Below are 13,751 nucleotides of genomic sequence, written 5' to 3'. Positions count from 1 at the left end.
TCCTAGATCCATGTGTTCCTCTCAGGGTGCACTGACTTCCGTCTGCGTTTCATTATTCCTCTTGGGAGGATCAGTTCTACAATTGGAATCAGAAAAGCAGTCAAAGTAATTGAAACTGGCAATCAGGGAAATATAGCATTTTTAACTTGGAAGCACATGTTCCAATATAAAGAAAAAAAACTAACTCCAGAGCACATATTTCCCAGGGCCAGAAGGGACCATGCATATGTTCTAGTGTTTCCTTAGAATACTGATGTCCCTGTGAAGCATTTCTTTCTCTCCAGGGACAGGCAAGTCATTATCTCTCTAGGAAACCTACTACCCTTTTGGTTCTGATTATTTGAAAACGTATCATTGTAGCAGAGACACAATTCCTCCATCTGTAGTTAACATCCTTCAGAACTGAAGCTGTGTCTCTACACAGTAAATTAAGCCCTTCTGATGCTCTCAGGTAGCTCCTATCCTCAATTCCCGTTTTCTCCCTTTGTTTCTATAGCATGAATTCTTTTTCTATAGAGTAGTATTGATTTTCTTGGTCACTTTGGTCACTGTCCTTGGAGGAAACACAAATTGGCTCTTATCTCTCTTAAGGTATTACAATCACAGAAAATTGGACTTTAAGTCAGAAAGTCACAGTAAAGAACATCTTTCCTCTTTAATAAATATTGTGAGTGGTCAAATTATGCATTCCTTTTAATCAGGAATATTGCCAAAGGACAATAAGAGTGGTATGGAATTGTGGTCAAATCTGTAATAAGCCAGCTCAGCAAAAACTTACAGTATCACAACCTGTAATGGATGGTTGTATAAAGAAGAATCATGTGCCCTGAATTCTGGAAACGGAGACAGGCATGAATAGAGGCTTCTTATGAGGAAAAGAGTAGGTTCCAGGATATACCTGGAAGAGAACATTTTCTACCAATGGAAATAAGCCAGTGCCTAGAGATTAAAAGGTGAGCACAGTGAAGTGAGATTAGAAAAGTGTAGAGATTTGTAGACAAAGAGTTTAGATTTTACTTGAAATGAAATGGAAAGTCATCCTTATGTTTGCAGAAATCACAGTATTTGATTCACTATTTTTTCACCTCACTGTTATTCCTGTCATGATTCCTACTAGAGTGGACAAAAGTAAAGATGATCCAGTCGGTCTACAGCCAGCTGTTACACAGAGATGGCTCATGGGCCACAACCCTATGAGTCTTAAATGAGAGATACTTCCTTCTAAAAGTCCAGACCCAGGGATAGCTTATGTTTGAACTTGACTTCCGTCACCAACTTGGGTGGCTTAGTCTTGCTCTTCTCAGTTTTTGAAAAGATGATAAGACAGATTAGTTGGCAGCATTCTTGGGATGAGTAAATGAATTTATATGATGTATCAGGAGCTAAACTTGCAATGGATTAATATTCCTCCTTATATTATATCTTAAGACTCAGGCATTTTTATATTTAGTTTTTGTCTGAAAATTGAGAGTTGGGGAATGGGAAGTAAAGTCTGTGACCAGGTTATTTTTTGATCTTTGCTAACTACTTATTACTTGTAGAAGTGGGCAGACAGAGAACCTGTGAGAAAAAAATGAATTCTATGGGCATCGCTTTTGTTTTACTTTATTTGGTAATTTGCTCATATTGTGAGAACACAATACCATGGATGTTGCATATTTTAATGTGATGTTATAGTAGAACATATTATTAATCTGGTTTAAAAGTCCAAACTAAAATATATTGGCGTTCCTTTGGCAGATTATGGGATAAAGTAGAGTATCACTGTTAAACCAGAGCCAGACTGTTGTCTGTGAGTTTTGCCTTCTGTTTGAATAATACTCCTTGTTCTACAGGAATTCCAGGAAGTGACTATGTGAATGCCAACTACATAGATGGCTATAGAAAACAAAATGCCTATATCGCAACGCAGGGATCTCTTCCTGAAACATTTGGGGACTTTTGGAGAATGATATGGGAGCAACGAAGTGCCACAGTTGTCATGATGACAAAGCTAGAAGAAAGGTCGAGGGTAAGGATGACTATTGACTTCTTCAAAAATCCCCCTTCCATCTTCTTTGAGTTGTGTATTTCATTCTATTGAGAAGCCACTTTCCCCCAGGGTAGCACTTTTTAACAGTCAATCATTGGAAATGGATGTCAAAAACTCCGATTGAACTATTTTTCAAAACTTTTCAGCCCATCCTCTCCATCAAACAAAATTCTGTGCACCCGTCACCAAGGTCTAGCCAGGCAGAACCCAGCTCACAAATGCTCTGCTCTGCTCAGCCTTTTCTGTTCCCTATCAGACACTAAGAAGTGCAAATGCTCAGATCTCATCCCCAAATACATTACTATAAAAGATCAAAGGAATATCTTCACTAGCACCCCCAAATCTACCATTCCTACAAGATGTTCACCAGTGAGGGTTACATAGGTGAAACTCAAGACACACAATTTAAAAGGCCTTCATCAAGAATTGAAGGAATTTAAAACTCCTTTGGGAAAAGTCTGATTATGATTCCTTGTGCCCTTTAATACAACGTGTAGAAGTTGGTACCAATACTAGCCAGGACGGCGTAAGTAGATACTACCCGGAAAAACAAACAGAAATAAAGCTTGTGAATCTTCTTTTAAAAGGAAAGTCTCACCTGTTACAGTAGTCATGGTGCTGCAGGGAAAATGGAAGTGAGATCTGAGGACATAATCAATTTGTTTAGAGAAAGTGAATGTTTAGCTGTGAACAAGAACCAATGGAGATTTCTACTTAGATGTACTGCCCACATTTTCACCGCTTGCTTTCTAATAATCTGCATATAAGCTCTAAAATTCCTTGAAAATACCTCAAAATTAAATCATTCAAATCAATTCAGGATAGCCAGAAAATGGTTCAGTTTAAAACATGGGTAAATACACACACACACACACACACACACACACACACACACACACACACACACACACACACACAGGGCATTTTGCTAATTTAGGCTTTTCCAAAATGAATAGATTTTAATAACAAGTCATTTCTTGTTAAGGTCTAAGAAAAGAGTTTCAGTCACCATATGGGTCCAATATTACAGTCCACTGCACATTAGTTAAAGATTGTTGGTTTGGAAATCTAAAACATATCACATAGCAGTATGCTATAATCTCTAATGAATCGGTAATTTCCATAAATCCCAGTTTTAACCTTAGAAATTTAACAAATAGGTATTTAGATATTGTCACTGAAACATGGAAACATTCATGCTTGCTCTAAGACCTCAGGTAAATGGTCTCTTTCTCTGCCTTCAAACATGCTTAGAGGCCGAAACCCAGTTCCTCATGTAAGAGACAAATGAGATTCGTTATGTGTTCTTCCAAGCTCAATACATAGCAGTGTTCCTAAGCCTAACTGAACTGTATTGAGGACATGGGAGCCTAAGGTTGCCCAGATAATTTATAAGGTAAAAGTGCCTCTTTAGAAAATACTAGAAAGCTGTATTTGAAAGTGGGAACTGTGGGGATGCTTTGGCCAACCTAAAGTTTTGTCAGATTTTTGCAAATACCTCATTCCATATAAATGAATGTAGAAATGCCTATGGCTTTGAAAGCAGTGTTGGTTTTACATTTTACATGCAAAAGCCAGTAAGCATAAAAATATATTCAAACCCCCGTGTAGTCCCAACCAAACTGATCCTTAAATATATATGAGTTAATAATTATAATACTATCAAAGTCGTTAAGTGTACTGACATTTAATTAAAATCCATTTTATGTAAATTGTTTTATAAAAACTGATTGCTTCTATAAACTTTGTTTTTTGTGTGAATAAACTGAGGCCCAGAAAACTACTGACAGTTATTCTGAGAGCAAGGTCAGAGAGAGGAATTGAAGACCAACATTCTGGTCTCACAATGCATATCCTTTATCATCGGGCCATACCACCTATGCCATGCCTATGAAACTGAGACAGCCGAAATTTTCTATTACAGCATGCATGTAAATATTACCTACCAGCTCTGCTCTGCCTAGAGATACCAGCAGTAACAAGCAGCCATTTGCAAAAGCTGTTTTCAGTAAAACACACATTTTATCTTGACACTGCAGGCCTTCATTAAACTATGCACAGAAAGTTGTTTTGAAATAACCAAATGCAATTCTGCCCCTTTTCTTCCTAATTGCTTCTAATAATAAAGTTAGTTCTTACTGGCCCCACTGCCACTGCGACATCTGATGGTAATGAGCAGTTCCTGGCAGAAGGTATTGTGACTTAAATACCTGCAGTTTATCTTTTTGTTGCAGGCTACCTTTCTTTCCCCTTCAGACAGAGGAACTTATTTGGAAGTTACTAAATGAACCTTTGTTTGCTCCCTTCATTAATTACTCTTTGCTCTTGCGAGTCTGGCGGCCTGCTTTGTTAAATGGCCTAAGGAGGTCAATTAAATTGCTGTCCTGCGATTTTTATTCTGCGGTTGTTCAGCATGTTCCCAAGCTTATGATGACCTGCATTAGCCAGTAGACAGTTGGACAGACTTGGTCATCATCTATCTGACAAGACAGATGAGTCCTGACCCCCAACATCCCCAGCCCTTTGTTCGTCCTTTCTACACATTTCAGAAGAAGGACCAAGTGTCATGGGGCAGATTTAACTGAGCGCTGTTAGTTCAGAAGATTTCATCTGTTTTGTCCATCTTCCTTCTCTTATCTTCCTACTTCACCTTTCCCAGCCCAGTTGCTCTTTCACCTACAGAAAAAGAACGAATGAGGAAAGCATTTCTGGTCTTTCAAACAAGGTGCACATAGGATTCATTATAAAAACAATATTATGATAGTGTTCAGTTCCTACAAGGGATGTATAGCTGCATACTTTAGTAATATTTGTATGTACATACAAAGCATATTTTCGGATAGGCTTTGTGTTTGACCTGAGAACTCAAGGGAATTCTTTATTCCAAACATCTGACCTCAAAGCAAATATTGAGCTAGCTTGGTTCTCGGCTGATCCATTAGTATACGAAGACTCGGAATTTCAGCTAGATTCATCCCATTTCAGTCAAACAAGTACACACATGTGAGCATGTCCATGGGAGGTGGGGGTTGTACACATGTGCACATGTTAATTGTGGTGCAGCAGGAGACAATTTCAGAACTGTCACCAGCAACTTGAGGAGTTCACTTGTGCTTCAGGGACCTCGACTCAGGCAAAGGTCAATGTTTTATTTTGTCATAGGAAACAGTTTCAGGATGAACCAATGTGGCATATACTAGTAGTTTATTACAATACAAAGTTAACAGATTTAGTAAGAAGGGCTAATAGAACAGCAACATACTCAAGTATGGGTATGTGCTTCCGAAAGGCCTAGGATAACAGGAAGAACCTACTTGCCCTTGAGTAGCCACGTATGCCGTTTTGGTGGCTCTTAAAGTTGCATCTCAAAGGGTTGATAGGAGTCCTTCCCCTTTTTTCTAGTAAGTGACATTGTTAGAGTAGTTCTGGAGGTATTTTAGATCAGATGGTGATCTGGTAAGAGAAAACCATAGGCCATAAGGGATGTGTAGAGAGATTAATATATATCCTTCCCTGTAAATGGGAGATTCTGGTAAGATTCCTAGAAAATTACAGCTTTACAGTTGGGAACATAAAGGGACGACGCATAGGCTTAGTGAGTCCTTACACGGTGCTCACTGCAGTGTAACATTCTAATGTGAAATATCTGTATAAAAAGAATACCCACTCTATGTTGGCAAGCTTCAATATTCTGAGAAGTTATCAGCAAATGACAGATCTCAACCTGATTCAGGAGTGAGAGGCTATTCTCCCTTTCCATAGCTCCATCATTCTACCCCATGTTTCTACCCTGCTCCTTAATATGCTGTAAATGAGAATACGTATTGACTACAGCCTTTGTGCCAGGAATTAAAAGAATAGGGGACACATTGTGCCATTACACATGGGGACATTACCATCAGAAGAAAAGTCTAAATGACAGTTTAAGGTAGATTTACTTTGCAGTCAAATATCTTGGCCGAGATCCCAACTTTAGCCTTTGCTAATAAGTACACATAACCTGGCATATCACCTGGCCCCTTGGAGTCTCCTTGGGTTGGATTATGTGCAACGGTGTAGCTCTTGCTTTTGTCACAGAAAACACTGTCAAGATGAAGTGCAATCCAAAGCCTCCACGGTTTAGTTAGAGGGTTGTTTTCTTAACATTGTTGCTTCAAGGCTGACTTCTAAATACCACATTTTGTTGCCAAATGAAATTAATTTGTTTCTCTGTTGTTAGCAGTGAAGCGTGAACAACCTCACAGAGCTGCTGCCCTTGTGGATTTCCATTCACTATACCTGGTGCCTCATCTCCGAATTGCTCTCAGAGATAGAGCCAGACTTTTGCACTAGCTTTCCCTCTGAGCATGCTTCCCAGAATTCAGACCTTCAAAGAGTCAAGTTGTTAATTCTGCGAATAGATATCAGAGGACATTCTTTTCTACTTGTTGGTTTCATGTGTCATCATAGCAAGATGATACAGTATGAAAGCCATCAGTAAGCCAGGCATGTAGTGGTAGTTGTCACTGAAGATAATAGGGGCCACATTTCTGTTTGTTTCTGTTTGTATTCCCACTGTATAGCATTTCTTACCGGAACTGATCTGTTTCCCAGCTTTCTGTTTTGTCTCTGTCTGGTTCATTTGCACTGGAACTTGAGGTTTACCAATAGTACTGTGACCTTCAACATCAGGACCTGTTCCTGAGATGAAAGCAATGTTCTGTTGTTTGTGCTAAAAGTCTCACTGCCCTTTTGCTCCTTTTGCTAGGAAATTGATAGTTCTTAGCATTGGAAAAGCCCTTCCAAAAGACTGAAACTGTCTGGTATCCAAGTTAAAAATGCAAGTTCTTTGATTTTTTACATGTATTGACTCTACTCACTCTGAGACAATTGTGGTCTTGAAAGAATCCTATATGTCCACGAGGGTCTTTATGTTGCTTGTGCCTATTCTTGTCTTCATGTCAGTTCCTGAAGAAACTTAGTGAAGACAGCTTTGTTCAGCTTAAAGTTCCCGGTTGTTGTCCATCATTACCTGAAAATCAATTTGAGGCACCACTCACATTCTACTGAGAACAAAATGCTGAACACAATGCTTCTATTCACATCCCCACTTTTCTCCTCTTCCTCAATTCAGGATCTCCTGCCTCTCTAGGGAATGTTGTGGGCCTTCCTACCTAAATTTATATAATCAGGATGGCCTCCCACAGACAGATGTGCCCAAAGGAACCTGATCTTGAAAAGCCCTTATTGACATTTTATTCACAACTGACAATTAAAAGTAACATTCAATTAAAACTAATGTTCATACCGATACTAAAATAAAGTTGTGAATTGAGTTGTTTTTTGGGGGAGTTTTACTATGGTAAGTCAAGAAACAAACAAGAAGGCTAGATTCTGGGGTTTTGGAAGATAAAAACATGATAGCTGCTTTAAATACACAGCCCAGTTTAAAACCACTGTAGAATGTGCTGTGATAAAAGATCCTGTGGCTGAGTTTTACTTCAGTTTCCACTGGAATTGCCAAGTCCTCTCAAGTTCTGCATAGTTCATTGATTCTGTAGCAAGTCATTTTCCTGCCCTAGAATGTGGTTTCTAATTGTTTCCATGTTTCATAATATGCCAATAAGCACAAGGATCATTCTGGGCAACCACATGGAGGGAAGAAAATCTTTGGAAAAAGTGAACACTGTTACAGTAAAACATATACAGCTGGCCTTTTCACTCCAGGGTGTCATTTGTGGGTGACTGGGTGTACAATTGGCAGCCTCCCTCAAAGAATTAGTCTCCAAGGTATGATTGGCCAAGGTGATTCCTGGCTCAGGAAACTCCCTTAGTCCATGCGTGATTGTCTACATTGTAACTTTTTCCTTCCTCAGTCTCGGCTGGCTGTCTTCTCTTTTATCTACTATCTTGAAGTAGATAAGACAGGGACTGAAGAAGCCTGCTTAGAAAATGCTTGAGCAGCCTTACTGAATGTTAGACCCTATGGTGTTTGTGAAGGAGAGGTTTAGAAGATATCTGTCTCATACTTGGTCTCCGTACCCAGCCTTGGTTCATTGCTGATAGCTGATAGGTCTTTTAAGCCTTATTGTGGGAAATGACTAAGCTAGATAGAGTTACTCTGACTTAATGCTATAAATGTCAGAAATAGGGAAAGCAACTTTGACAGTCAACAAATGAGTCATGATTTGAATTGTCAATTAGTTTTTAAGATGTAGACCTAGAAGTAAGGAGATCTATAATTTCAAAATATCAAAATTGTATTTTCCATTGTCACATAAAGAATCAGTTGTTAGTGCCCATTACTAGTTCAGATAAAGTGTTTTCTGCAAGTGACCTTGATTGTTGCCTAGGTCAGAGAAAATGAAAATTCTTATCACTATATTTTGGTGTGTGTGTCAATGAATGGAGATCAGACACTGTCAAGGCATCTAACACTGGGCTGTTATTCACTCCTCCCTGAGTTAATATTTCAGGGGATTAGGATACCAAAGCTTGATATGTAGTGAGGCAGAGATGTGTTCATGTTTAGTTTTGTGACTTTAAGAACAGTTGAGAGCAAGAAGCAGTTAAAACAAGCAAACAAACAGATTCTGGTAAAAAAATTTTCTGCTTTTTTGAAAAACAAACCTTGAGCTTGTTTTCTGAGCTTGAAGTTCTCTGGGGTTAAAATCTGACAGGATCACACTGAAGATTATAAATGGCACTGCTATTGTTTTCGTTGTTGTTATCGGTTTTGGAGAGCCTAGCCATGGCCAGTGGCAGACTAATTCTTGGCTTCTCTGATTGTCAAGGTTCAATGAGTTTAATGGAGAGCAAATGCTTTCCAAATGCCAGGTCTGTGTCTTCTTCCAGATAGAACTGGAAGCGCCAAAGGCCTTGAACATTTAATTTCTCAAACCGTAGCCCAAACCCTGCCTATCTAAGTGAACAGAAACTGCTTTTTCCCTAAGCAACTTTAGGAACAGCAGCACAAACATTGCCTCTGGAGTCTGCATGATATATGGGATTGCTTTGAAAGCACAGGATAGTTAATGTAAATGGGACACTGGCAACAAAAGGTATGAGGCTTGTTTTAGCAACCTGACAGATGTCTGGGGCATTATCTAGCAAGTCCCACACTCTTGGTGTTCTCATGTCAGTGTCAGATAAAAGAGGGAGAATCTGACCAATTCTTGGATGCTGGTTACCTTACCAAATTTCATCCTTCCTTTCCGTAGCCATCTTCACTGTCTACAGTGCCCAGCGTCAGCTTAAAGCCGGTGAGAAACTTGATAATACATATACAAATCTGCACTGGAGAAGCAGATATAACAGTTTCCAGTGACAGTTCAAACCTCCCTGTCACCACATTCATGTTTAATCTTTTCAAGCTGGGTTAGGTTACTTAGTTTTTAATGCGCTGTAACATGATCTCCCTGTTGTCCAGTATTTTGAATACAGTAGTACATTTATGTTTCTTGTATTTGTGTCAATATGATTCCAGCATGGGTGAAGAAGTTTGTGTTCAGCTGTGCAGTCCATCTCTTTTGGCTAATCTATAGAAACTATTTGTACATAGAATTATTCCGTTAGCTAATAGAACTGCTTGGTGATTGTGGTACTTGAATATAACTAGTTAAAAGATTATGGCCAGGCCAGAGTCCAAGTTGACAATACAGCTAGTACCCAGAACGTTTTAGAGTTGTTCAATGAACTGGTAAGATGTTTCATGACATATAGTTTCCATGATCTATGAAATATTTTTTAGCTTTATGATTGTAAATGTGAGAAGCTGTAAGTGCATTAGTGCCTGATTATTTGATATTACTTTGTATTTGTGATGATCTCTCATGCCCCACTAAGGAGTGGTCAGTAAAGATGAAGTGAGATAGGGAAGTACACAAACTTTGCAACTTGAGAAACTATGTGGCCAAATGTAATAATGAAGTACAAAGAATAACACTTGCTGAAAAATATGAGTCATTGAGCAAAATATCGAACAAATCTGGTACTAATATAGTACCAGAAGTTACTACAATTTGTAAAATTTCACAACTCAGTGTGTAATGTATTCTACTTAAAATAGACCCTGGCATTTATAGGAAATGTTTTTAAAATTTTAGATCCTGCTGTTAAGCAAGCATTTAAAATGGAGTATAAAACTGACTTTCATTTATGTTATATAATGGTCTCTATTTGCTGTTTACTACTAATAGAAATTGCAGACTCCTACAGCATTATGGCCACAATTGCTCAATGTGGGTAGACAGTCACTTTTAGCAAGTTCCAGTGTCTCAAACCTTACTATCTGGCTACTTTAACTTCTTCTTTGCCTTCTTACCTCTTGACCTATATTTGCTCCTCAAAGTACCACACAGCACATGCATTTCAGATCAAGAATGTTAGAACTCTGAAGAGGAACTGTTTGGTTACAAGTGGACTTCAGATGGTGTGCCAAATTTAGTAATTCTTTAGTAAATTGAAATGAGCAAAACTCCATTTCAGAAAGTGATGGATAATTTAAAAATAAGCCAATCTAAGCCACGTTTCTGATTATAAAGCTGGCCACCTTTGTTGAGTACCACTGGGTGCCACTTTTAAGATAAGCCATATTGAAATGACCAAGAACTAGAATAAGAGTCCTCCAAAGGAGGATGCTCCAATCTATTGTCACAACACCTACCACATATGACAGGGTTTTATTTTGAATGCATTTAAATGAGATTTTGTGTTTTGAGGTTCGAGGATGATTTTATTAGAGCTTAAGAGAAAAATGTTAATGAAAACTAATTATAAGTTTCACCCACTGCTTAGTGAAGGGAGATAGAGAAGAAGAAAGGATAAGACCACAGTTTTTTAAACAACCAACAGGTCTGAACAGGTACAGGAAAAAAGGGTAACAGGAGTATTTAGAGATAAAATGTGAGCGTCTAGAGAGTCAAAGCAAACATGACTAGGATTTGCATTGGTATTCAAAGAAGAAATAGAAAAGAGGAAAAGGAAAAGTTACAGTTTTTGACTTAGAACTCACAGAAGTAAGCAGGCTGTTTAATCAACTCTTGGGGGAGTGGCTTCTCATTTTACCCATCTCCTTAAGGGGAAGATTGTGCCACCCATATCCTCAGTATGTCTTCAGAGCTTTCTTCTGGTTGTTGTCCTAGCCATTATGAAATGGTAGATTTGAGTAACTATTTACGGGATGGGGAAGTAGTATGTGATTATAATTTTAGCATCATTGGGAAAGTTTAGAATGTCATGCTTCTACCCAGCAACAGGCATAGAACTTAGATCTCGAACTTGCTCGAGGAAGTAGTTTTCCTTTAATGGACCTTCAAAAAGCTTTTCCCCCCTTCCATATTATATTTAAATCTTTTTTCTTTATCGAAATAATATTCCATTATTTCCTTAAGATTTTTGCATGTTTTGATATTTACCCACTGTTCCTCCCAGATCCATTCCTTCCCTACTTACCTAACTTTGTGTCCCATCTTTTTTTTAAATCTTATCAAGTCTGATTTATACTCTCCATGTATTCCTGAATCTATGGTTGACTTAGCCGCGGCTATACACTTAGAACAATAAATGACTCTCCCTTTTCCAATTGTTCTCCATTGGCAGTAGTTCCTTAGCTAGCAGTGGGAGTTTGTGTCTACCTCCTTAAGATTTAGTTTGGCTTGAGTCTCCACTGGTCTTGTTCATGCTGTCATAACTGTTGTGAATTAGTTTGTGCAGTTGCCCCGCTATCACCAGAAGGTGGTGTTTCCTTATAGCCATCTTTTACATGTTTCTTTTTTTTTTTCTTCTATATCTTTCTGTTAGGATCTTTCCACCATCTATTTCAAGAGAATACCTGAGATTAGGAAATAGATGATGGTGATTTAGATTTCCCATTTGGAGTTGAATATTTCTGTCTGTACTTTGACCAGTTATAGGTCTTGGGGTTAATCACTATCTAATGCAAATTTAAGCTTCTTTGATGAAAGTTGAAAAATGCATTAATCTATAATGTCATTAGGAATTGGTTTGATACAATGTCCGTTTAGCAGAATAATAATAGTACAGTCTACCCTAATGTCTATGATCTGTCTAGCCAATAGGTTCTTGGCCCAATAGCAGTGCCAAGTATGGGTTTTGTCTTGTGGAGCAGGACGTAAATCCAATCAGAAACTGATCGGTTACTCCCATGTTGTTAGTCTTCTCCCCTATTAACATGCATAGCATCTTCCAATTCTATGAAAGCTAGTCAGTACGGATGAAATTTCAGGTGAATAATAGCTTGTTTTTTCAATGTTCTATGAGTCAAGTGTACAGTATTTTCAGCAAAGGGGTCTTACCAATAATTTCTGATAGGTAATCATTGGTAATAGAGTATAATGTTTGAGGGTCTTTGTGGGGCAATAAATCCAAAAGGTGGGCTTCTTATTTGCTACCCTGTCAATTCTAGTAGGAACAGTATCACCTAATTAAAAAGCAATTCAAGTATTCAAGTCTCTCCTCTCTCTCTCTGTCTCTCTGTCTCTCTGTCTCTGTCTCTGTCTCTCTCTCTCTCTCTCTCTGTGTGTATCTGTGTGTGTGTGTGTGTGTGTGTGTGTGTGTGTGTTAGAAAGATTCTACAGTGGTAGTTTTCTATATGATTTTTGAATGGGCTATAATATGATTTATTCCTCCCCATATTCCTTGCTCTAGCTTGTCCTTCCCTCCTTATCCTGTTATAACCATTTCTGCTCTATTATTTCCTATTGACCACTGCATTCTTTCTGCACCACACCCCAAAGCTCTTCTTACCTTTCCCACTTGGTTGGCTCTTTACTTACTTTCTTAACTCTAGGTATTCCAAATGAAATACACATATTTGAAGATTCAAAGCTGACAGCCATAGTGAAAGGAAACATATGATGTTTTCCTTTCTGGACCTGGGTTACCCTACTAAGAATAGTCCATCCATTCACTTGTGAATTTCTTTTTGTTTCCTAAAATGAAAATTTTATATTTTATTGCATAAAATTAATTAATAAGTATTTTCTAGAATAGCAGTTATTTAATTTATTGTGTAGTTACCATGATTTTTGGGGGGAGGGGGTTGTTGAGGTAGGGGTCTCACTGTGGAGCCTTTCCTGGATGAAACTCCCTCTGCACATTAGGCCGGCCTTAAACACCTAGAGACTTGCCTGTCTCTGCCTCCGGGTGTGGAAGGTGTGCATTACTACTAACACTACTACATCCCATAGGAAACTGCTTTTCTTTAAAAGTATTTACTTTTTCAGAATAATATAAAAAATACTTTGATCATAGTCCTTCCCCTCCCCTGAATACTCCCAGATCTTCCCCAAACTCCCTACTCACTGCCAGACTTTCTCCAACTTCCCTAACCACTCCCAGATCTTCTGTAACCTCCATACCCACTCCCAGACCTTCTCCAACTCCCAAACCCACTCCCAGACTTTCTGCAACCTACCTACCCTTTCCCAGACCTTCCCCAACCTCCCTACTCAGTCAACTTCATACTATCTCTCATTCTTAGAAACAAAACAACACATGCTTACAAACCATGTACTCTAATATATGTTTGACAACCACTCCTGAGCATGAGGGCTACTCTGAAATACTGGTTAATATACCCAGAGTAATTCCATTGGAGAAAACATATTGTCCCTTAGCAAATAGCAGTGTCAAATAACTTCTTGACTAAAGTGAGTCTTTGTATCCATTCCATTCTCCATGTCAGGATTTTGTCTGAATTGAGCTTTAGAAAGTCTTG

General features: G+C 38.5%; 1 protein-coding gene across 45 annotated transcripts in view; it reads left to right on the top strand.

Moving 5' to 3' along the window:
* Ptprd (protein tyrosine phosphatase, receptor type, D) overlaps positions 1–13,751 on the top strand; it is a 2,322,278-nt gene that overhangs the window by 2,261,404 nt on the left and 47,123 nt on the right. For all 45 annotated transcript variants that reach the window (XM_063288539.1, XM_063288540.1, XM_039111462.2 and 42 more), the window contains one exon: positions 1,836–2,011. In XM_063288539.1, the coding sequence (XP_063144609.1) occupies positions 1,836–2,011 (176 nt within the window). The remainder of the gene's footprint in view (positions 1–1,835; positions 2,012–13,751) is intronic.

The sequence above is a fragment of the Rattus norvegicus genome, chromosome 5 (genome assembly GCF_036323735.1).
Source record: "Rattus norvegicus strain BN/NHsdMcwi chromosome 5, GRCr8, whole genome shotgun sequence".
NCBI classification, from domain to species: Eukaryota; Metazoa; Chordata; class Mammalia; order Rodentia; family Muridae; genus Rattus; species Rattus norvegicus.
The sequence above is the reverse complement of the archived record's forward strand: the minus strand, read 5'-3'. Positions and strand labels throughout refer to the sequence as shown.